We start from the raw sequence: 23,963 nt of genomic DNA on the forward strand, positions 1-23,963 counted from the left end.
CCAGTTGATTAAACAGATTTTTGGGTGGAATGGCCAGATCTGGCCACCGTTTGGTGAGAGCACCCTCACCCCCCAGGCCGCCCACCCACGGACACCCGCCCGGCACACCCACTAGTGCCCGCGTGTGCACAACGCACAGCCCCGGGCACACGCGGACATTGCCCCACAACTCCCCCGCGCCCCCAGTCCTGCCTCCCGGCCCGCTCCGGGGTGCAGTCCAGACGCTGCCCCCCACCCGCCCGGCCCGAGCCCGAGCCCCCCGGCCCCCGGGCCCGAGCGCAGGGCCACGGAGAGACGCCCCCGCCCCCGCCCCCGCCCCCGGGCCACGCGCGGTGCACGCTGGGACACCGAGGCATTGTCCTGTCCCGGCTCCCGGCCGCCGCGCGCGCGGTGCATTGTGGGGGAGGAGCCCCGGTGCCCGGGCCCCCGGGACGGGAGGGAGCTCGGCAGGTACCGGGGGCCGGGTCCGTTGCACCGGGAGCGTCGGGGGTTGGGGCCATGGCAAGGGGGCCGCGTCGGAGGGGGCGGGCCCATTGCCCAAAGGGGGGCCCGGGGAGCGTCGGGGGGGGGCCGGGCCCGTTGCCCGGAGGGGGGCCCGGGGAGCGTCGGGGGGGCGGGCCCGTTGCCCGGAGGGGGGCCCGGGGAGCGTCGGGGGGCCGGGCCCGTTGCCCGGAGGGGGGCCCGGGGAGCGTCGGGGGGGCGGGCCCGTTGCCCGGAGGGGGGCCCGGGGAGCGTCGGGGGGGGCGGGCCCGTTGCCCGGTGGGGGGCCCGGGGAGCGTCGGGGGGGGGCCGGGCCCGTTGCCCGGAGGGGGGCCCGGGGAGCGTCGGGGGGGGCGGGCCCGTTGCCCGGTGGGGGGCCCGGGGAGCGTCGGGGGGGGCGGGCCCGTTGCCCGGAGGGGGGCCCGGGGAGCGTCGGGGGGGCGGGCCCGTTGCCCGGAGGGGGGCCCGGGGAGCGTCGGGGGGCCGGGCCCGTTGCCCGGAGGGGGGCCCGGGGAGCGTCGGGGGGGCGGGCCCGTTGCCCGGAGGGGGGCCCGGGGAGCGTCGGGGGGGGGGCCGGGCCCGTTGCCCGGAGGGGGGCCCGGGGAGCGTCGGGGGGGCGGGCCCGTTGCCCGGTGGGGAGCGTCGGGGGGGGCGGGCCCGTTGCCCGGTGGGGGGCTGGTCCCATTGCCCGGAGCGGGGTATGGGGAGTGTCGGGAGGCTGGGCCCCGGCAGCAGGAAGGGGCCAGGCAGGGCAGGCTGGTTCGGGGTGGACGGGAGGCTGCATTTCCCCCCTGCCCAGCTGACGCTGTCTTGTGTCCCCTCCAGCAGTGGCAGTGGCTCCCCACGCCCACCCTCTGCCCGCAGGGCCATGGGGGACCTGGGCCTGGGCCAGGAGTTCCACACGTGGCATCAGTTCAGCAGCTTCTTCGATGACTGGTGCGAGAAGCACAAGGTGTTATTCATCATCGCCAGCCTCAAGCCGCTGATCTCGCTGCGCCAGAACCCGCTGCACTACCAGCCCAGCCTGGCCGCCACCCTGCGCTTCCGCTTCGTCCGCCTCATCTGCAAGCACAGCGGCACCTACGTGGGCCAGAGCACCGTGCAACGCAACCGGCTGTGAGTGGGGCGCCTTAGGGCTCGCTGCGGCGCTGTGCCCCCCAACTAAGTCCATACTCTGCAGCAAATAGGTTCTGCTGGCAGATCTTGCCTGCCACTATCTTGACTCTGCTGCTACATGGCGCTCTGCTCTCCCCCAGTGCGGCTGGGGGCCTGTCATGTTCCCCGGGCTGTGGTGGTGGAGGGGGCCCTGCCTGGGCCTGGGGGAGCTGCCATTAGCCTTGCCAGGGGATTGCTGCGCATTACTGGGTTGCGTTTGGCCTCGCCAGTAGGTCTCCAGGCTGGGCCATGACCAGTGTTAATTGTGCTGGTGATGGGGCTCCCTGGCATGCCCGGGAGGCAGCAGTTTGCAGCCTGAGCCCATCTCCCTGGTTCTGTGCTCTGTGGCACCTGGCAACATCGCCCCATGGGGCCACGGCCCCTCTCCATTTAGTCCCCCCAGGTCAAGGGATGGGTTGGGCACAAGGTGCCAACGTGGGTAGCTTGCCGGAGTGACTTCCACTGCCCACATCATTGGCAACAGCGGGTGATGTCTATCTGCTTCAGGCTCACCCCTTCTGCCAGACCCTAGAGGCTGTCCCTCCCCCCTCTCGCCCCCACCCCCATATGGCTGTCCTATGCTGACCCCTCTGTTTCCCCTCCCCAGCAGCGAGAAGATCGACTGCCCGGCCTCCATCACCCTGCGACTGGGCCCCAAGAAGGACCGGCTGGTGGTGATTGAGGCCAGCCTGGAGCATAACCACAAGCTGTCAGAGGTGGAGTTTGCTCACTACTTCAAGCGTCACCAGCTGGAGGCCAGCATGGGGCTGCCCATCCGCATCACCAACAGCGTGTCCAAGCGGTTCCTGGCACCTGACCTGATCTGGAACCTGGAGGACTACAGCAAGGCCAAGGACAAGGGCATGTGCGAGCTGCTGAGCCAGCTGGATGGCCTCTTCAAGAGCGACCCGGGCGCCAAGGTCAAGCTGGTCTTCCAGGAGGACGTGGCCGTGCTCAACAGCATCTTCCTGGCCACATCGCACATGCGGGGGCTGGTGCAGCGCTTCCCCCGCTGCCTCTACATGGACAAGGCGGCCTGCATCAACAGCGAGTTCGAGCTCTACTCGGTGCTCTGCCAGGATGGCAACGGGCGGGGCCGCGAGTGCGCCTACTGTGTGGCCCGCCGGGGCGTGCCCGATCTGGTCATCTTCATCGTGGCCTCCCTGGTGCAGAGCGCGCCTGACATCAAGCTGAAGGTGAAGTGTCTGACTGTGGGGGCGGGCATCACGGATGTGGACGCGGTGGAGGAGGTGCTGCCTTGTGCTCGGGTGCAGATCTGCCGGCTGCAGGTGCTGGAGGCGCTGTACCGCAAGGCGCGTGAGCTGGCCGTGCCCAGGGAGGACAAGGTGCGCAACCTGCTGCACAACATGGCCAACGCCAGCTCGCCCCGCGTCTACAGCCAGTACCTGAGCGACCTGGAGGACGTGGCGCCGCTGCCCTTCCTGCAGTACTACCTGGAGCACTGGCACCATAACAAGGGCACGTGGGCCGAGTGCTGGGCCTTCGAGCGCAACTGCGACTGCCCGTTCCTGGAGCACATGAGCTTCCACCAGCAGAAGCTGCGCTCGGTGCTGAGCCCGCCCCTGGGGCTGGCGGCCTGCGTGCGGGGGCTGCTGGAGCTGCAGGCGCTGCGGGTGGAGATGGCGGCGCTCAATGAAGAGCGGGTGTCGGAGCTGTACCGGGCCGTGTGTCCGCCCGACAGTGCTGCGCTCATCGCTGAGGAGCTTGGCCTGGCCAAGCACGCCAACTACCACGTCAAGGAGGTGCCCGAGGGCTTCCTGCTGGATGGCGGCATCTGCTCCTTCCTGGTGAGCCGTGACCTGGCCGCCTGCTCCTGCTCCATATACGTCTCAAGCCGCCGGCCCTGCCGCCACCTTTTCGCCACCCGCCTCTGGACTGGGCAGCCCCTCTACGACCCCGGCTTGCTGCACGCCTCATCGGGAAGCGAGGGGCAGGACACCTAGCGCCAGAGGCGCAGCCCAGACTGGCACCTCCTAGCCCTGGGGCATGGCATGGCCCCACTCAGCTGCCTCCTAGTGCTGGGGGTGCTGCACAGACTGGCACCTTCTAGCACAGGGGTGCTGCACCCCCCGCCAGCCACTTCCTAGCCCCTGGGTGCCACGTGGACCGACAGCCTCCGAGCTGCTCCCACAGCACCGCTCTGGGGGTGGAGAGGAGGAGGTTCCTGTGGGCGGAGGAGAGAACTGTCTGCCCACAGGTCCAGGGTATGGGACTGGGGGGGACGTGTGGGAAGGGCAAGTCCCCACGGCACAAGGCTGGAGGAGCGAGGCCTCAGGACAGTGAGAAGGGACATGGGGGTGCCTGGGAGGGTCAGGGAATGGGGGGTGGGTCTGGTTGTGGACGTGACTCTTTATAAACTTCCCATCAATAAAATGCCTTTGGGAAAGCGCTGTCTGTGACACGGTCCAGCCAGGGGTGGGGTGGGGGCTCCCTGCCCTGTCCTCAGAGCCCCGCCCCTGCCCAGAGAAACAGACTCCTGGGAGAGAGAGGTTCCCTCTGCAGGGGCAGTGCACCTCAGCTGGGATTGACAGCGACACTGGCCAGGTTTGTGAAAGCTGTCGGGTTTGTTACTCAGCGGCACACAGCACAGGCCATCCTTGGCTCAGAACAGAGAGCTGGAGGTTAAAGCAGAGCCCATTCTGGTCAGCCCAGAGCTCAGCCGAGCTGTAGGGAACCCCATTGTTTCAGCTCTGTCTCCCCCCGTCTGACTGCCTTGGTCAGTTCCCAGGGGAGAGTCCCAATTCGTTCCAGCAGCCAGCCCTTGTCCCCCACCTCCCCAGTCTGTGCCCAGCTTCCCTCTGGGGCGTTGGGTGCTAGGTGTCCCTGTCCTGGGGACTGGGTTTGCCATTGTCTGCACGGACGATTGGCCTTTCAGTGACCCATCTTAGCTCAGGCAGCTGGATGCCTTCCTACCTATGTCTCTTAGGGCATGTCTACACTGCAGTTGGACACCCGCAACTGGCCTGTGCCAGCTGACTCCAGCTACGTGCCTGTTCAATTGTAGTTTAGGCTTCTGGGCTTGGGTGAGCTCTGGGCCCCTCCCAACCTGCAGGGTAATGCAGTTCAACAGCTGAGTCAGCTGGCAGGGGCCAGACGTGGGGGTGTCGTGTGGACATACTCTTAGGAGGCCCTGAGAGCAAACAATCCCCACCATAATGATGTGACAGAGAGAGGAAACTGAGGCCCATATTGTGGTCAAATATTACAGGACATTCCCACTTTGTCCCAGGGACTTCACCATGGCCCCCTGTCCAGCGAGAGGCCAGCCCCACATTCAGCCTGTGGTACCAGCGGGGGCAGCCTGACAGCCCTTCAGCATACCCCATGGATGAGCCCTGAGCTCTTGTCATTTCTTTGTCTTGGTCCCAGAATGTCCTGGGGCCTGCAGAGGGAGCAGGAGCAAGGAGTGGGAGCCCTCAGCTGGCCTCACGGGGGACCCTGGGAATATCAGCTCCTCTGCCTGAGGGAGGAGCTGGGTCCCAGTCAAGCAGGAAGGGCAGCAGGGGCGACCCTCCACCCCAGCCTGGTTGCCAGCCCCACCCGCACCCAGGCAAGGGCAGGTGGGTTCTGGTCATGGTATTGGCCTGCTCCCGTTGAGGGCAGCCCTTGAGGGTGGTGGTACCCAAGGGGAGAGCCCCTGCCCACAGGGCCTACTCCGTGTGTGGCCAGGGAACGAGAGGAGCCCCATTTGCCAGAAGGGGAATGGGATGGGAGCAGGTCATGGGGTCACTATCACTGTGACCTTGCACCCCTCTCATGCCCAAGATCTGCAAGTACCACTCAATCGTGACCCAAGCCCAACTGACCCAGTGCCTCCCACCCCACTAGATAACCACTCCCATTCCACAGCCAGCAATAGAACCGGGGAGTCCTGGCTCTCCCCCCCCCCCGCCCCATAATTGACAGCAATGAGCGCAAGGCGATCGTGCTATAGGGACAATTGATAAAGGGGGACTAGTCACCCCTGGGGGGTGTCCTGCTGGGCTCTGGTCTCGACCCAGGGTTGGGCAATGGCTGTATTGTTGAGCTGGAAGGAAAGATAGGCCCATTGCTGGTGAAGCATACAGGTGAGACAGTGCGGGAGTGGTGAGTAACGCAGGGGACACACAGTACTGCAGGGTGAGCTGCATCGTTGGTACAGTGTGTGCATCCAAACAGCACGCACCTCAACATGGCCAGGGGCAAGGGCACACATCTAGGAACCAAGAGGAGGGGTCGCGTGCCGGGTGTGGGGCTTGTGTCCTGGAGAGCAGGGATACTGCAAAGGATGGCAGGGTCCTATTGGAATTGAACTGCCCAAGGCTCCCAGCGTGGGCTGTGTCTAAGAGGGTGAGTGCATGGCTGGGCTGGATCAGCAGGGGGAGGGGATCATGTTAGTGAGACTGGTACTGGGTACAGTGTATATTCATAGTTTCACACAGTTTAAGGCCAAATGGGCTCATCTGTTCTAATCTGCATGGCCCAGGTGTTACACTGCACACAGATACCCCTGGACCGAGCCCAGGGACTTCAGTCAGATGAAAGCATTTCAGTCCTCAGGGCACTGATTTCTGTGTGTCAGGCAGAGAGGTGAGACCGAGGGCAATGGCAGGGAATTGATCAGGTGAGATCTGCCCAATGGATCCCAGCAGGTAACCCATGCCTCAGGCTGTAGAGGAGGGTGAAACCCCCCCAAAGCCCCTGCCAGTCTGACCTGGTGGGAAATTCCCATCTGATCCCAAATCAGGTGACCCACATATGAGAGCGAGATAGCACCCAGGCAGCTAGACAGAGGATGTCCTCATTGCAAACAAGACAGGGACGAGTGGGAAGGGGTTGGAGAAGAGCTACAAGAAGGGGGAGCTGGGAACCTGCCGGGCAGGCAGAGGCTGAAGGATCTCAGTGGATTCAGCATCTCCGTGCTGCTGGGTACCTGCCCGGGGAGGAGATTTCAGAGAGCAGGGGGCTCTGTGCTCCCCCAGCAAAGGCAAAGCCTGGCTGGAGCTGAAGCTGGATAATCCCAGACTATCAATAAGAGGCCAATGTTTACCAGGGAGAGGAACTGACAGAACAACTGGCCTGGAACATGGGAGATTCTGCATCCCGGGCAGTCAGTACATCAGGACCACATGTATTTGCTGTAGCCCTGTCAGAGGTCAGTAGGCAGGGCTCACTGGTCGGGTTTGCCCAACCTGGGTGATGCAGAGACTAGACTGGGCCCCTTCTGGCCTTATAGTCCATTAATTGAAGACACTCACAGGCTGTGTCTAACACCGCAGACTGTTACACAAGGCATACAACTGCTAAAGTCCACGCACGTTGCACGAGGCATACAACTGCTGAAGTCTGTATATTGCTCGGGCGGGTGCATACTTGGCTGCTTCTGTTGGTGCTCCAAATACCCCACAGGAGTGCTTGTGTCGCTGCATAGTGTGGTGCACCACGGGCAGGTATCCCACGGCCATGATCTGCTGTCCGGCACAATGCCTTTTGGGAAATTTTCACAATCTATTGTGGGACAGGTATGACTTGCGCAGGGATCTGGGAACTAGGGGGTCAAGTTCCCAGCTTGCAACTTTCTCCATCCCATAATGCCATCCATATCCCATCATTTTCCTATCTTTTTTTAAAAATCCCCAAACCCTTTTGTCACTCTTCTGTCTGCCATCTGTGAGGGAAGCACGGAGCCTGCAGCGCTCTGCACTGTTCTCATGAACATTACAAACCCAGGATGTGCAGTTCTGTATGTGCAGACCGGCAGGAAGAGCCGCAATAATGGGGGACGTGAGATTTCTTCAAGGACACTTTGCTGAGGGACAGCAACAAACAGTTCAGGATTGTGTGTGGCATTCACAGCGGAGCACTGCTTCCAGGCCCGAGAAATGAGCACCGACTGGTGGCATCGCATTGTAATGCAGGTTGGGACGACGAGCAGTGGCTGCAGAACTTTCAGGTGGGAAAGGCCACGTTCCTGGATCTATGTGCTGAGCGTGCCCCAGCCCCCCCGTGCAGGGACACCAGAATGAGGGCTGCACTGACAATGGAGAAGTGTGTGGAGATCACGCTCTGGACTCTTGCAATGCTGGATTGCTGCCGGTCAGTGGGAATCATTCTGGAGTTGGAAAATCCACTATGGGGGGTGATGGGCCTCAGGGTCCTGCTGCACCCATCCCAGAAAAGGAGCAGTAGAGGAGTCCTCCAAGCAAGGTACCAATTTAAAGACTGCAGACACACCCAACCAGGAAGGAAGGTGGGCGCCACGTCATTACATGGGTCATTGTCATGCGGCGTGTAGGGCTGTTACTTGTCTCCTGCTGCACAGGACTGTGGCTCTCAGCAATGTGCGGGACATAGAGGATGGATTTACAGCAATGGGGTTCCCAAACTGCAGTGGGGTGATAGACAACATGTACATCCCTATTTTGGCACCAGCCCGCCTTGTCACAGGGGACATCAACAGAAAGGGCTTTTTTATGATTGTGCAAGTGTTGGGTGGATCATCAGTGTAGGCTGGTCAGGGAAGGAGCATGACGCACATGTCTTTAAGAACACAGGACAGTGCAGAAAGCTGCAAGCAGGGACTTTCTTTCCTGACTGGCAGATTACCGTTGGCGATCTTGAAATGCCAATAATGATCCTGAGGGACCAGCCTGTCGGAGAGAGAGAGAGCCTGAAGTTCTGGGCCAGGTATAAGATTTGAGGCCTGAACCAGAGACTGAGTCAAAGTTAGGCCCTGTGTTAAAGTAGCTGTTTACGAGTTTACTGTATGATCTTGGCAAAAATATCACTAGTGTTGCTAAAATACTAAGAAGCAACAGATACAAGGTATGTGTGAAAACACACTCCAGACGATTAGTCCAGGGCCATCCTGAGCTAACACCAGACCAGGATGTTTTGTCCCAGGAACCTGGAGCATGATACCAGGGGAGGTAAGAAGCAGATGTCCTGAACCAGGGAGAGTTGTTTGTCTCAGTCTATAAATACTGGGGTGCCTCGCTTTATCTCTTTGTGCGGCCTGTGGGAGAGCAGAAATTCCTCCAACTGACTGAATCGCTCCTTGCCACAGGGCACTCGCGTTAGCATGCCTGTAGCTCCTATGGGGTGCTAGGATTGTGCCTTGAGGGCACTAAACCTGGCCGAGTGCCTTTGTCAAAGAGCAGTGCCGGTAGTCATTCTTGAATAACACCGAGGTCTGTGGAATTAGCTAGGGGGAGTTTATGCTTGCATTGAGAACACTGGCTTTTTTACGGCAAAGACATGGAGCAGCTGTAACAACTCAAAGCAGCCCTGGACTGTGTCACCACAGCAACGACACTTCAGCCTTCCGCATTTGACAACACAGCCTAGCCCCGGCTCATAAAGCCGTACAGCGGCCGCATCGACAGCGCCAAGGAAGGGTTCAACTTTTTTCCGCTCAGCAGTTGCAGAATGACAGCTGAATGTGCTTTTGGTAGATAGGGCGCTGGCATTGTTTACTCAGTAAGTTGGATCTCCGTGCAAAAAATACCCCTGTGGCTTACAGCTGCCTGCTGTGTCCTGTGAGGTGAAGGGGGGAAAGCTGCCGGCAGGGTGAAGGGCAGAGCTGGGGTGGCTCTCTGCTGAGCTTGAACAGCCAGACACAAGGGCCAGTACAAGAGCCCAGCATGGAGCTGTGCAGTTGAGGGAGGCTTTGAAAGCACTGTAACGGTTAGCCACAGCAGCGTTCTGTGTGGAGTGTTTTCGGGCCTAGCGCTTTGAGTGCTGCTAGGACCTGCATCATGCTTGCTGGACTTATAGAGATGTGGCTAGGTGCCTTTCTGGAGTTGTGAACTCGGCGGCGCTTGCTGCATGTGCCCAAGTCCTGCTTGCTTTGAGGGCCATTCTGCAATAAGTGTCATGAACTAATAAAGAAAACTTGATTTTCCAAAATTAGAACTTTATCGAGTGGGTAAAAAACAGTGCAGAAAATCAATGGGCAAAGAAACCCGCAGGCCATGTTAGACCCATTTTTAACATAACTTAATGGGGTGAAAATGTAAAATTAGAAAGGAAGTAAACATTACTGTCCATTTGAGTGCACATATGCTGCCCGTTGGGTACGCATACAGCAGCTGGGGCAAGCCGTGGTTTTCCTCCCTGTCCCCCGGTGTGGCGTAGTAGGGGTAAGGATGCGGCCTGTGGTGTCCCATGATATGGTGAGGGGTGTGGGGAGCACTGACTGGAGGTCTCCAAGGACTGCAAAGGGTGGAGAGTCAGATTGTTGGATCTGCAGCGTTTGGTTTGTTACCTACCTGAGAAGTCCAATTATGTCCTGGTGCAGTTGCCTCTCCTTGTCTTGCTGGCACTCCTGGGCTGTTCTTCTGTCTGCTCTTTCCTTCTCCAGGCTGTCTGTCAAGTGGGCCATCCAGGGCCTTTATTCACAGTCCAAGGCAGCAGTGGCTGCAGGGTCTCAGTGAATGTGTCCTCGCTAGTCCTCTTCTTCCTTTGCCTCAAGGATGCAATGGCAGCAGCTATGATGAAAACAATCACCGTACCCCTGGATTTACAGTCACAAGGGAACTATATGTTTCCAACCTCCCTTCTCTTACTCCCATAAACCCTTTTAACAAGACATGCCTATCGACACTTGAGCTTTGGAGCGCCTCGGCACAGCACTGCTCTCCAGCCCCAGCCCTAGTGAGTATGGCCTGCTGGGGGGTGGGGGGAAGGATTTTCTCTGACATGATGATGTAAAATTTTGGTCCCTATTCCACAGGTATGAGTACAGGGCAATGGCACTGAATACTGGCACTGTTTTCCACAGGCGGTGGTGATCTTAGCTGATCTCTCACTCCTGAGGGTCACAAAGCACAGAGATCTCAGCTGCTGCTGGTGTCCTGAAGCCACCCAGGCCCATATGCCAATAGCCTGTGTACTGCGATGGTGCCAGTCGAACGCATTGCAGAGTGGCATGGGATAGTGTCCTACGGTGGGGGAAGAAACAAGGCAGCCCTCTCTAGAAACCTTTCGGAGAGGATTGCAGAGAATCTGCATGAACCTTTCCTGGAGATCTCTCAGGAGGATCCCAGGGTCATAAAGCGTTCCTCATGACCCCGCCTACAACCCAACAGGAGAATGAAAAGCAGATGCCAGCCCAACCTCTGTTTGTTGCACCACTACCTCTTCTCGTGAGAGTCAAACAAGGAAACATCAATACATGTGTCAGGTTAACTTGGGGAAGGGCCGGGCACCATCTTTAAACTTAAACACTGTAAGGGAAAATGCATGCATGTGCTTCCCTGCGTTCCCCTCCCCTCATCCGTGCTTGACTGGCGGGACTGGCTAGACTGTGGTCCTGGCTTGCAGCTTGGCTGGAGTCCTCTGGTGCGTCTCCCCCTCCTCCTCACTCTTCTCTGTCTCGGGCTCCTCCAAAGTAACCCCAGCATGCTGGTGGGGTCTCCGCCATGGTTCCCTACAGAAGTGGCAGGTGGGCAGCACTAGATTGACAGTTGGCCTCCCTGGTCTTGTGGTATCCCTGGCGAAATTCCTTTGATTTCACATTGCACTGCTGCTGATCCCTGTCGTACCGCTGTGCAATCTGGGTGTAGATGTCCATGTTTCTGCAGCTGTTCTGTAGCTATGTATGCATAGTCTCTTCTCCCCACAGGCCCAGGAGATCCACTATTTCCTGTCTGCTCCAGGCAGGAGCGTGGAGCTGGTGTAATTCACCTCTGGCATGGCTTGTTGTGCACCTGTATGTAACAACGGTGAGCGGAGAAGTGTGCTTGCCAAGCTGGGCTGTCAGGAAAAGGCATTTCAAAACCGGAAGTGGGGAGATGGCTTCCGGTCTCTGTGAGCCCACGTCCTGGGCAGTGGAGTTCACAGTTATGAGCAGGGCAGTCACTGTCACAGGGAATTGGACATGGTGGGGCAGCTCCTAGAGGACTGCTGGGGTCAACAAGCGTCATGTAGCGTGTATGTTTGTACTGCATCAGCCTCAGCAGGTCTGCTCCATGCTGTTGGGGGACATGGGTTGGCTACTCACAGTAACGGGGCACACATGTCGGTGGGGGCCACACGTGCAAAAATGGGTTGACGCAAGGCATCTTCTGTCAGCCTAACTTTGTAGTGCAGACCAGGCCTCAGAGGGCACGTGCATTTCCTCACTCCACCCCAGCATTGTGTAGCCTCGGGGTGCCTTCCGTCCAGCCTCAGTGCCCGTATTCCCCCAACAAGGAGAGGTTGCAAGCCAGCCGATCTTTGCCCACAGGTGTTATGCTAGTCTCTAAATCCCAACTCTGTCTTTAGGCCTTTCCCATGGGTCCCTGGTGCTGCGCTCTCAGCATGGCCATACACTTGCTGTGTTGTCACGCCTTACGGCAGTGCCCAGATGGGAACGATACAGAGCTCCTGGTATGGGTCCTGCAACGGGACTGGGGGAACCAGCTTTCTACTCACTAGCCCTGCTCTCCCCTTGGCACTGGGCCAGTGTCACAACTGATCAGCCAGCCCAGTCCATAGATGCTGTCTGCTCTATGCAGGGATGACAATGCCAGGACACACACTGTTATCCCTCTGTGGTGCTGCATCCACACTAGAGTTGGCCTCTCTGTACCAGACAAGGAGGGTAAAAGCTCTACAGTCCGTGGGCAGAGGCTTCCAACTCCCTAGAGACCCTGCTGCAGCTTTTCCCACCCTGTCATTGCTCCCTAGAGGGTTAGGAGTACTTGTGGCACCTTAGAGACTAACCAATTCATTTGAGGATAAGCTTTCATGAGCTTAGTAACACCCATTGTTTCATGTTCTCTGTATATATAAAATCCCCCTACTGTATTTTCCACTGCATGCATCCGATGAAGTGGGCTGTAGCTCACGAAAGCTTATGCTCTAATAAATTGGTTAGTCTCTAAGGTGCCACAAGTCCTCCTTTTCTTTTTGCGGAAACAGACTAATACGACTGCTACTCTGAAACCTAGAGGGTTTGGAGGCTACACTGCATTGGGAGAGCTGGGGGGAGGGCTGGGGGAGGGCTACAGCAGTGCATTGTGGGAACTGGGGCTGGATGGCAGCTTGTAGTGTATCCTGGAGACTGGCAGGGGGCGAGGGCTGCAGTGCATTGTGGGGAGTTTAAGGCTGCGGTGCATTGTGGGAAGCGGGGGCTGGGCGAGGGCTGCGGAGCGCTGTGGGGCGGGTTAGGGGGCTGGGTCGGCAGTGCAGGGGGGGACCCTTGAGGGGAGGGCCGCGGTGCCTTGTGGGAAGCGGGGGCTGGGCGAGGGCTGCGGAGCGCTGTGGGGCGGGTTAGGGGGCTGGGTCGGCAGTGCAGGGGGGGACCCTCGAGGGGAGGGCCGCGGTGCATTGTGGGAAGCGGGGGCTGGGCGAGGGCTGCGGAGCGCTGTGGGGCGGGTTAGGGGGCTGGGTCGGCAGCGCAGTGGGGGACCCTTGAGGGGAGGGCCGCGGTGCATTGTGGGAAGCGGGGGCTGGGCGAGGGCTGCGGAGCATTGTGGGGCGGGTTAGGGGGCTGGGTCGGCAGCGCAGTGGGGGACCCTTGAGGGGAGGGCCGCGGTGCATTGTGGGAAGCGGGGGCTGGGCGAGGGCTGCGGAGCATTGTGGGGCGGGTTAGGGGGCTGGGTCGGCAGTGCAGGGGGGGACCCTCGAGGGGAGGGCCGCGGTGCATTGTGGGAAGCGGGGGCTGGGCGAGGGCTGCGGAGCGCTGTGGGGCGGGTTAGGGGGCTGGGTCGGCAGCGCAGGGGGGGACCCTTGAGGGGAGGGCCGCGGTGCATTGTGGGAAGCGGGGGCTGGGCGAGGGCTGCGGAGCATTGTGGGGCGGGTTAGGGGGCTGGGTCGGCAGCGCAGGGGGGGACCCTTGAGGGGAGGGCCGCGGTGCATTGTGGGAAGCGGGGGCTGGGCGAGGGCTGCGGAGCATTGTGGGGGCTGGGTGCTCTAGTCTCCGCTGTTGCTGCTTGTGGAGCATCCTGGTGCTGCCGGGCTGGTGAGCTGGGCGGGACCCGCAGCGGGCTGCAGCTCGGGGCTGGCCGGGGCGGGGGGCGGGTGCTCAGGGCTGGACCCACACAGGGCAGAAGCTGATGCTCGGGGCTGTCGGTGGGTCCCTCCTGGTCCGATCCCAGCTCCGTGCAGGGCTCGGGGTGGCAGGGCTGGGCAGAGGCGCTGGGGCTGGTTGCGGGGTTGGGAATCGATGGGGCTGGGCGAGCAGCTCGGGGAGTGCAGCACAAGGGGTGGACAGCTGGGAGCGGGTGTGTGATGGGGTGCGTGAGAGAGAGCTGGCTGAGGAGCTCGCTGGACCGTTCATGTTGATTTTTTAATACGTCCTGGAGCACTGGGATAATTCCAGAAGACTAGAAGAAAGCTGACGTTGTGCCAATATTTAAAAAGGGGGTAACCGGTGTAGGTATAGACCTGTCAGCCTGATATCAATTCCAGGCAAGATAATGGAGCAGCTGATACAGGACTTGATTAATAAAGAAATAAAGAAGGGTACTATAATGCCAATCATCATGAAAAATTAACTTGATTTTGGTGGATGAGATTACAAGTTTGGTTGATATAGGTAATAAAGTTGATGTAACAGACTTAGACTTCTGTAAGAGGTTTGACTTGGTACCACATGACATTGTGATTAAAAAACTAGAACAGTATAAAATGAACATGGTCCACATTGAATGGATTAAAAACTGCTTGATAGGGCTCAAAGTGTAATTGTAAACGGGGAATGGTCATTGGTTGGGTATGATTCCAGTATGTGCCGCAGGGACCAGTTCTAGGACCTTTGCTGTTTAACATAAAATATCACTCATAAAGTTTGAAGTTGTTACAAAAATTGGGGGAGTAGCAAATAATGAAGAGGACAGGTCACTGATACGGAGTGATCTGGTTCGCTTGGTAAACTGGGCACAAGCAAACAATGTGCATTTTAATACAGCTAAATGTAAATGTATACATCTAGCGACAAAGAATGCAGGTCATATTTACATGGTGAACTCTCCAGGGAAGCAGTGACTCTGAAAAAGATTTGGGGATCATGATGGACAGTCAGGTGAATATGAGCTCCCAGTGTGACACTGTAGTTAAAAGAGCTAATGCAATCCTGGGATGCATAAATGGGAGTCTTGAGTAGGAGTAGAGTATTTTACCCCTATATTTTGCACTGGTGTCTAGTTCTGGTGTCCACCATTCAAGAAGGATATTGATCAATTGCGGTGGGTTCAGAGAAGAGCCACAAGAATGATTAAAAGATTGGATAACCTGCCTTATAGTGGGAGACTCAGGGAGCTCAATCTGTTTAGTGTAACAAAGAAGAGGTTAAGGGGGGATGATCACAGACTATGAGTACCTAGATGGGGAACAAATAGCTGATAATGGGCTCTTCAGTCTAGCAGAGGGAGGTCTAACACGATCCAATGGGTGGAAGTTGAAGCTAGACAAATTCAGACCGGAAATAAGGTGTACATTTTAACTGAGAGTAATGAATCATTGGAAGACTTTCCCAAGGGTCATGGTGGATTCTCCATCACTGGCCATTTTTGACTCAAGAGTGGATGTTTTTGTAATAGATCTGCTCTAGGAATTATTTTGGGGAAGGTCTCTGGCCTGTGCTATACAGGAGGTCAGAGTAGATGAACACAGTGGTCCCTTCTGGATTTGGAATCTATGGTGTGGGGAAGGGACTGTGTGTGTGACACACTAAGGGCTCTGTGTGTGATACAGGGTGTGTGTGACATGGGGATTTGACACTAAAAGGGGGCTGAATTTGTGTGACGGGAGCATACGATTGGGACCCCAGGGTATATGTATATGACTCAGGGTGTATGACAAGGTGCGTGACACAGTGGAGGCTGTGGCTGTGAAACATGAGGGGTGTATGACATGGGAGTGTGACACACAATGGGGCAGTGTGATTGTGACATGGGGGGGATGGGAAGTTCATTACGATGTGCAGTGGCTGTAGGGTACCTGAGAGCACTGTGCCACAGAAACTTCACCCAAGCGGGGAAATGGCGGCCCCTGGCCGATACAGCCTGTGAAATTTGCCAGAGCTGCTAGTCTGTCTGTGGAATCTCATGGGGTGGGGTTAGTTCCAGAAAACCTGAGATGCCACCAGCACAGAACTCAGCCTATGGAAACAATGACAGGTGCCACCTGCCTTTCTATATAACACAGCCCGAGAGTTCAGCTAGTCACCCTCCTCTGCTGGGCCCAATAACTTGTATCTGACTAAAGCAGCTTCCAGAAGAGCATTCAGCCTGGACCTGAATCCAGCGAGCGATGGGGATGCACCCGCAACAATTATTCAACATCCTTTATAAACATGGACACCAGAACAGCATGCAGAAATCCAAGGCCTGCCCCACCAATGCCGTACCCAGAGGGAAAACTGCCTCCTACCTCCCTATCCAGCCAAAGGTCACCTTTGCCCTTGTTGCCACAGCATTGCCTTAGGAGCCCCTGTTGAGGTGTTTGTCCCCTATGAGCCCTAAATCCCTTTCCGGGTCCCTGCTTTCTAGGGGCCAGCCCCTGTGCGGTCAGTGTGACCTGCATCCCTTGTTCCTAGACGCATGACCTCACATCAAGCTGCATTAAACACACTCTGTTTGAATGGGCCCAGCTGACCAAGCTGTGCAGTTTGCCTGGTCTGGCTGCCCTGGCCTTGTTGCTGATTACTGCTCACTGGTCTGTGTGTCAGCCGTCAGTGCTCTTCTCAGCTGGGAGTTTGTATTTCCTGCCTGATCGCTGATGAAAATGCAGACTAGCATCAGGCCGGGAGCTGGTCCCTGCAGAGCCCACTTGATGGGGGTCCCACGGATGACTGTGCTCGGAGAGCTGTCATGTAGCCAGCTGTTAATCTGCTGAACATGTGTGTTTGTGTATGTGAGAGAGAGAGAGACAGACGATGGGCGTGTGTGATAACAGGCTGCTGGTGTGGGGTGCCCCACGGGCTGAGGGGTTTGTGAAGCTGCAGGGGAACATGATCTATACACAGTGGGGGTTCGATACATACCCCAGCTTCCTCCTGCCCCTCTCTCAGTGTCACACCAGAGCTGCCCTGAGGCTGAGGGATGCGGATACTGGGGAGTCACAGCAGTTACTGGGGGGCAGCGCTGGTTGGGCTGAACAGCAAGGACAGGTGCCCAGAGGATGTGGACTGGGGGGCTGAGTCTGTGCAGCTGTGAGCCCCTTCCTGGTGCCCCTCTGCTCCGTCCCTGGTCAGGAGGCTGGCTGAGGGATGCCTGTTGTGCTGTGGGTCTCCAGCACTGAGCTCTGTACCCTGCCTGTCCCGGTGCTGACCCCAGCTGTCCCCAGCAGGCCCAGCCACCCCACGGGATGGAGGAGGACGAGCTGCAGGAGAAGGAGTTCTTCTCGTGGGAGGAGTTCAGCGCCTTCTTCGACGCTTGGTGCGAGCGCAGGAAGGTCCTGTTCTTTGTGAAGAACTCGGTGCCGCTCAGCAAGTGCAAGTGGGCAACGGCGCCCCCACGGCCCGACGTGGTGGAGGCCCTCAAGTACAGCTCCGTGCGCCTGGTCTGCAAGGACTTTCGTGGCTCCAGCAAGCCCGACCAGGGGTGAGGACCCACTGTGGGCGGGCCATGGGGGGTGGGCAGTTCGGCAGAGGGGCAGCACACGCAGAAGGGCTGGGGGAGGCACAGGGACACAGCTGGGCAGGACGGTTCAGCGCCAAACTGGGCATGTACTATCTCTCCCGTGGGGCTCCTGTGCATTGTGGTGTCCACCAGAGCCCACCTGCAAAGCAGAGTCTAACTGGGCCAGGGCTTGGAGCCCATATCCTTGCTGTGTGGGTCTCAGTAGGGAGCACTCTCCCCTGACAGTAAGTGCTGGCCCCGAAGCCCGGGCCGGCGCTAGGGGGTCTGTGCTGAAGGGAGCTGAGTGGCTGATCTAGATGTAAAATTGTAGTCTTCCTCGCTTGTAGTTAAAACAATCCCATGGAGACTTCCCTTAAGAGCTGGGGTGAGAACCCAGGTATCCTGTTGAAACACTAAGATGGCTACAACCCCCATTTCTGTTCTCTGTCTGACTCCCCTTCCTGATCTCCACTGTTGTGCATTGGTTCTGTGTGACTTTTAAACAGCCCTCATGTCCCACCCCAGAGGCAGTTGCATCACAGTACCGGGCAAGGAATCCCTGTATAAAAACCCTCCACACCCCAGGCACGGGATCCCTCTCTAGCCTTTTCCTATGTCCCATTGGGGCTGAGAGGTGCATGGCTGCTGTCAGTGCATGTTACCCTAGGCAGGAGCGCGGTCTGATGTGGGTGAGGCTGTGATGGGACAAAGCTTACATCCCTCAGCATTGCCAAACTGGCTCAGCCCCAGGCTGCCTAGCTCCATATCCGAGGGTGGCGAATCCCCGCAGTGGGGAGTGCTGGCATAGCCTGCCCCAGGGAATTCCCCCCGGCTCCTGTCAATCTGTGACTGGCTGGGAGGTGGGTCATCTCCCTGCCCCATTTAATCCCGACTAATAATTAACAACCGTCCCCAGCTCTTATCTAGTCCTTTCCCTTGTAGAGCTCACAGCGCTTTACCCACTGTACAGAGGGGAAACTGAGGCACAGAGAAGGGACAGGACTTGCCCAAGGGCATACACCAGGCAGAGCTGAGAACAGAACCCAGCTCTTCTGTGGCCTAGTGCAGAGCTCTATCCAGTAGGCCACACTGCCTCAGTAATGCTGGGTGTTCTTGTTATCCAGACAAAGGCGCAGCTCCATTTTGAGCCCTGCTCGGCCCTGGCCCCACACTTCCTTGTGGTAGTGAGTTCCCCAGGCCTATAGCACTGTGAGGGAAGGATTTCTGCCTGTCTCATTGCCCATGTCCTGGTTCCTGCCTCATGAGAGAGGGGAGCAGAGGTACCTGTTTCCTGTCTCTGTCCCAATCGATGCTGTAGGTCCCTCTGTCCCATCCTTTCCCTGCAGTAACCTGCTTGGGCTCTTCAGCCCCCCAGTTGGGAGCCCCGCCCGCACAATATCTGAGCTCCAGCTGGCATGGCTCTGGGGTCTCCCCAGGAGACCTGCAGTGGAGTGCCCTCACCCCAGGGCAGTGAGCCGGTGAGCCAGGCCCCTACTACTAGAGCTAATGGAGGCTCCATGCACACAGGTATATGCTGGCCAGGCCCCCTTGCAGCCCTGCACTGGTACCCGCCAGGCATGGGGTGAGCATAGGCCCCGCTCTGCCAGCTCCCACAGCTGCCTCCTGGCCCATGGGTGAGGCGTGTGCTGGGGTCCCAGCGTGCTCAGCCTCTCTCTCTGCCCACAGGGGGCAGCAGAAGGGCTGCTGCGCCAGCATTGTGCTGAAGATGAGCCCCAAGAAGGACCGGCTGATCGTCACCGAGTGCCAGCTGGCCCACAACCATGCCTTGTGCCCCATCGAGTTTGCCTACTACTTCAAGAAGGGCTACCTGATGGCCAACTCGTGCCTGCCGGTGCGCACCACCAACAAGATCTCCAAGCAGTTTGTGGGGGGGCCGGACGTGCGGCGCCTGCTCTCCTACTGTAAGAGCCGTGACCATGGGGTGCTGGACGTGCTGACAGTGCTGGACGGGCTCTTTGCCAGTGACCCCAGCGCCAAGGTCAAGCTGGTCTTCATGGAGGACAAGGTCATCGTCCAGACTATCTTCTTCCTGAGCTCGCGCATGATGGCGCTGAGCCGGCGCTTCCCGCTCATGCTGTTCTTCGACCGCATGGTGGGGCTGAACGAGGAGTTTGACCTGTATTCGGTGCTGTGCGTGGACGGGGCGGGGCGCGGCCGCGAGGTGGCCTACTGCCTGACGCAACGGGAGACGCCCGACCTGCTACGCTTCACGCTGGCCTCGCTGGTGCAGAGCGTGCCTGAGGTCAAGCTGCAGGTGCGGTGCATCACGCTGGGCGTGGAGATCGCCCACCTGGAGGCGGTGAAGGAGCTGCTGCCCAACGCCCGCGTGCAGATCTGTCGCTCCCAGGTGCTGGAGACGCTCTTTAGCAAGGCGCAGGAGCTGGGCGCCGCCGAAGACGAGCGCATCTGGCCCCTGCTCTGCCGGCTGGCTGCGGCCAAGTCGCCGGCCGCCTACCAGCAGGCAGTGCAGGAGATGAAGGCCATTCTTCCCCCGCGCTTTGTGCGCTACTTCCGGCGCCATTGGCAGCCGCGCAGCGAGATGTGGGTGCAGTTCTGGGCCTTTGAGACAGCCCGCAATGTCAACGCCTGCGAGCTGCTCAAGCAGCACCAGCGCCGGCTGCTGGCAGCCCTCAGCCCCTCGCCCACCGTAGCCCAGTGCATGCTGGACCTGCTGGCCATGCAGGTGGGCAGCGAGGCCCACGAGCTGGACGAGGGAGAGCTGGCCACGCACTACCGTGCCATCTGCAAGCCGGAGCCGGCTGGCCTGATCGAGGAGGAGCTGGGCTTTGCACGGCACGGCCGCTACCACTTCCAGGAGACAGCCGAGGGCTACCTGCTCCACGACGGCCTGTCTGAGTTCGCTATGGACCAGGCCCTGACGCGCTGCTCCTGCTCCATCTACACCTCCAGCCTGCTGCCCTGCCGCCACCTCTTCGCCACACGTCTGCGCACTGGGCTGGCGCTCTTCGACCCTGGCCTGCTACACAGGAACCGGGCAGCACTTCTGGGCGCATGCTAGGGCCGTGGGGCATGGACCCCAGCTGCTCCGGGTGCTTACTATGTAAGTTAGGGGGACAGACACTGGTGCAGGGCTGGCTGCACATCTGCAGCTCACACAGCAGGGGAGAAGCCAGCCCATTGCCATGATGGCGGTGCCCCGCGATGACGTCAGGATGGATGGGATACCTGGGTGCTGGTCCTGTTTGACTTGTTTTCACAAAAAAGAGAAAGTGGCGGGTGGTGCTGTCCTGTAGCTGAGAACACCTACAGCCAGTGCCGGGCAGGGACCGCAGTGGGTTGGGTGCCTATCATGGGCCTGATGCTGCTTTCCCATACCTCAGAGCACCTGCAGCCCAGGCCGGGTAGAGATCCCGAGGTGTCTGTGTACTCATGGTGGGCTGGGCACTGCTGGCCCATAGCTGAGAGCACCCTGATCCCGCTGGCAGAGGTGGGTGGGTGGATGTTGCCATGTGGGGTGTGACGCTTTGGGGTGTGTGCACTGGCAGAGGTGGGTGGGAGGATAGTGCCATGCATGGTGTGACACTTTGGGGTGTCTGCGCTGGCAGAGGTTGGTGGGTGGACAGTGCCACGTGGGGTGTGATGGTCTGGGGTGTCCGTGCTGGCAGTGGCGGGTGGGAGGATGGTGCCATGTGGGCTGTGATGCTCTGGACTGTCTGCCCTGGCAGTGGCAGGTGGACGGATGGTGCCATGCGGGCTGTGATGCTCTGGACTGTCTGCGCTGGCAGTGGCGGGCGGGCGGATGGTGCCATGTGGGGTGTGACGCTCGGGAGTGTCTACGCTGGCAGGGGCGGGCGGATGGTGCCACGTGGGGTGTGACACTTCAAGGGTGTCTGTGCTGGCAGTGGCAGGTGGAAGGATGGTGCCATGAGGGGTGTGACGCTCTGGGGTGTCTGTGCAGGCAGAGGTGCTTGGATGGATGATGCCATGCAGGGTTTGACACTTTAGGGGTGTCTGCGGTGGCAGAAGCGGGTGGGTGGATGATGCCATACGGGGTGTGATGCTCTGGGGTGTCTGCACTGGCAGACACGGGTGGGTGGATGATGCCATGTGGGATGTGACACTCTGGGGTGTCTGCTCTGACAGTGGCGGGTGGGCAGATGGTGCCATGTGGGGTGTGATGCTCTGGGGTGTCTGTGCTGCAGTGGCACGTGGGCGGATGATGCCATATGGGGTATGACGCTCAGGGTGTCTACGCTGGCAAGAGTGGATTGGTGGATGGTGCCATGCGGGGTGTGATGCTCTGGGGTGTCTGTGCTGTCAGAGGTGGGTCTGTGGATGATGCCAGGTAATGCTCTTTGTACAGAGAATACACTTTATTCAATAAACATATATTTTCCTTTTTGACCCTTCCTGGCTTACAGCTCCTCCCTCAATTCCCTTGTGCTCTGATGGCTCTGTGGTTTCCTTCAGGGCCCAGTCTGGGGCTGCCCATCTTGGTGCCCATTGCTGTGGTGCCAGGGCTCTGAGTCAACTGGTGCCATGCCCCCACCTCTCTCCAGCTGCTGGCTCTTGGCACGGGCTCAGCTTTCATTGCTTTAAAAAGTCTGTCTCTAGCAGCCTGGGTGTGTGGAAAAGATCCCAAAGTGCCCATAGCGTAACCAGTGCAGGGACATTTGCCTGGGCAGCTGGAGAGCTTGAACCCCCCTAGCTCAGCTAGGGGAGGTGTGACCTGCCCTGCTCAGCTCCAAGATGTGCTAACTCTGCTGCTCAGTGCCGATGCTGATTTCGATGTCAGCTCTGGCAACTGATTCATGCCATGGGACAGTGGCAGGGTCATGTCTGCGCCTTGTCCTGGCAGTGACAGAGGGCACTGCTCTGCCACCCCCAGGAAGAAGCCAGTAGAGTCCCTGGCACCTTCAGTGCCCACCAAGGGGCTGAGCCTGGAGAGCCACACAGTCCTGGACTGGACCTCTGCCCTGGGCAGCGTGTGCAGGTGGCTTGGCCTGGCGCTAGCCCTGGGCAGAGCGGGAGGGGAGCAGCCCTGTGACCCCGGCCCAGCACCGTGGCCAAGGCAGCACCATGGGGACTCCAGGAGCTGGGCAGATGGGCCATGCGGGGGGGAGGGGAGTGCAGGGACGCCATAGGGCACCATGGGGCAGTGCCCCGGGGGCGGGGGCAGGGGTAACAGAGCTAGGCCAGGCTGTAGATTGGGCAGGTGTGGGTAGGACAATGGCAGGAGTGAGGCTATATTTCCCAGCATGCCCCTGGGTATGTTTGGCGAGCCCCGAGCGTCAGATGCTACCAAGACTACATTTCCCAGCGGGCGTAGCGCGTTCGTTTTTGGGTTGCGCGCGCAGCGCACGTCGGCTGTTGTGACGTCAGGAGCTCGGTGGCTGTCGGAACGCGACGGGTTGGATTTTCCCCGCGAAAGGGCGCTGGGAGGCGCGAGCCCCGGGTTGGAATTGGGCGCGAGACCCGCAGGTAGCCGCGCGCGCGCCCTCCCGCGGCCAGTAGAGTGGGGACTGTTGAACATAGACCGTTGGGGGCCAAGGACCGCGCGCAGTCCCTGTGGGGCAGAAATGGCGGGAAAAGGGGCTGCTGCTCACCTGCCCCATCCCCTCTTCCAACGCCCCCTGCGCTTCTCTGCCAACTGCCCCTCCCCTTTCATCCACCTTCCCCTCCAGCCACCTGCCCCTTCCCAGCCGTGCACCCACACCTGGCCCTCAATCCAGCCACCTGCTCCCCCAGCCATCTAACTCCTCCACTGCCAGGCCAACTCCCAGTCTGGTCCAGGGAATCCAGTCCCTAGCCATGACCCTGGTACTTCCCAGGGGGCAGCTGCCCCCTCTGCTCTGTGCCCTGGACTCTGGCTTGGGGCTGAGCAGTGGGAACTGGGCTCAATGCCTAGGCAGATGGTTTCACTTTCCTGTCTGTGTTGCAGACTAATGCTTGCCCTGGTCTGCCCCAGGTTCAGTTCTTGGGTCAGCTTGGGGGCCTCTCACCTCTCTCCCCTTTTCTGCCTGCAGCTGGAGCCGCCATGGTGGAGGGGTGCTGAGTGATCCCTGGTGCTTGGCTCACAGGTCCCGGAGCAGCTGACCTGCCAGAAGGGCTTTGCATCTGCCTGGCCTGCAGTGACAGCTCCCCCCCACCGCCCATGATGCAGCGCCCCATCACGTGAGTAATGCCCCCCAGGGGCCTGGAGCCTCGGCACTCCCTTGCTGCCCCACTAGCGACAGGGGAGAGGTGAAGGAGCAGGGGATGGGGAGAGGCTGGTTGTTCCTTGCCAGCCCCGTACCCTCACCCCTCTATCCCTGTGGCAGCAGAACCCGCCTGTGCCATGGCTGTGTTTCCCTGCCCCTCCGCAATGTGTCTCAGCCCACTGGGGAAGGCACAGGCCCTGCCTGCACTGTTTGATGCATTGCCTTTCAGAGCTGAGGCTGGTCCCTGGGTCTCCTGGCCTGTCTCTCTTGCTGTTAGCCTGTGCTCAGTGCTGTGGGCACGAGTACCTGAGTGATTCAGAGTGTCTGCCTTGCAGGAGGGCCCTGCAGAGAGACTTACCGCCCCACAGAGCTCTGGCCACATGTGCTCCCTTCAAGGATATAACACGGCTTGCAGCTAAGTGAGGCACAGACAAGAGCTGCTTCATTGCATGTGTGGGATGATGCAGTGAGCCCACAGGTGGGGAAATGCAGCAGTTATTCTGGGTATTGCTGGAACACTCCAGGCCCTTCTGTTGGACCTCCATGCAGTTAGAGCGCCTGGGGCTGCCAATGCAGGGCTTTCTCTCATTGGACTGTA

The 23,963-nt window shown here is 59.3% G+C and overlaps 3 protein-coding genes across 7 annotated transcripts in view; all 3 read left to right on the forward strand.

The window, feature by feature from the left end:
* The first annotated feature begins 343 nt into the window (after positions 1 to 343).
* On the forward strand, positions 344 to 4,042 carry LOC125629383 (uncharacterized protein ZSWIM9). The gene is made up of 3 exons (XM_075122548.1): positions 344 to 450; positions 1,306 to 1,596; positions 2,243 to 4,042. The coding sequence occupies exons 2-3, from the start codon at positions 1,349 to 1,351 to the stop codon at positions 3,597 to 3,599; spliced, it is 1,605 nt and encodes a 534-aa protein (XP_074978649.1). The 5' UTR covers positions 344 to 450; positions 1,306 to 1,348; the 3' UTR covers positions 3,600 to 4,042.
* Positions 4,043 to 7,569: 3,527 nt separating this feature from the next.
* The window catches only part of LIG1 (DNA ligase 1), a 33,380-nt gene continuing 16,986 nt past the window's right edge, over positions 7,570 to 23,963 (forward strand). For 2 of the 3 annotated variants that reach the window (XM_048834826.2, XM_048834828.2), the window contains exons 1-2: positions 22,499 to 22,646; positions 23,192 to 23,339. In XM_048834826.2, coding sequence (XP_048690783.2) covers positions 23,320 to 23,339 — 20 coding nt within the window. In that variant the 5' untranslated portion in view covers positions 22,499 to 22,646; positions 23,192 to 23,319. Of the gene's footprint in view, positions 9,115 to 9,997; positions 10,291 to 22,498; positions 22,647 to 23,191; positions 23,340 to 23,963 lie in introns of those variants that run through there. The other variant, XM_075122546.1, reaches the window with a different exon arrangement.
* Positions 13,493 to 21,574, forward strand: LOC142069880 (uncharacterized protein ZSWIM9-like). 3 transcript variants are annotated; one of them, XM_075122549.1, is made up of 3 exons: positions 13,493 to 13,582; positions 16,909 to 17,165; positions 18,870 to 21,574. In XM_075122549.1, exons 2-3 carry the CDS (start codon positions 16,930 to 16,932, stop codon positions 20,221 to 20,223), a joined length of 1,590 nt encoding a protein of 529 aa, XP_074978650.1. In that variant the 5' UTR covers positions 13,493 to 13,582; positions 16,909 to 16,929; the 3' UTR covers positions 20,224 to 21,574. The 3 variants fall into 3 exon arrangements, with proteins under 3 accessions (XP_074978650.1, XP_074978651.1, XP_074978652.1); XM_075122550.1 differs by having other exon boundaries at positions 16,912 to 17,165; XM_075122551.1 differs by lacking the exon at positions 13,493 to 13,582 and adding an exon at positions 13,647 to 14,158.

Source organism: Caretta caretta, chromosome 23 (assembly GCF_965140235.1).
Source record: "Caretta caretta isolate rCarCar2 chromosome 23, rCarCar1.hap1, whole genome shotgun sequence".
Lineage (NCBI taxonomy): Eukaryota > Metazoa > Chordata > Testudines > Cheloniidae > Caretta > Caretta caretta.

Excerpts from the sequence above, each read along its gene's own strand:
- LOC125629383 (XM_075122548.1), top strand. The coding sequence starts at position 1,349 with ATGGGGGACCTGGGCCTGGGCCAGGAGTTCCACACGTGGCATCAGTTC. Across the intron at positions 1,597-2,242 it reads ACCGTGCAACGCAACCGGCT|CAGCGAGAAGATCGACTGCC; the intron begins GTGAGTGGGGCG and ends TCCCCTCCCCAG.
- LOC142069880 (XM_075122549.1), top strand. The coding sequence starts at position 16,930 with ATGGAGGAGGACGAGCTGCAGGAGAAGGAGTTCTTCTCGTGGGAGGAG. Across the intron at positions 17,166-18,869 it reads TCCAGCAAGCCCGACCAGGG|GGGGCAGCAGAAGGGCTGCT; the intron begins GTGAGGACCCAC and ends CTCTGCCCACAG.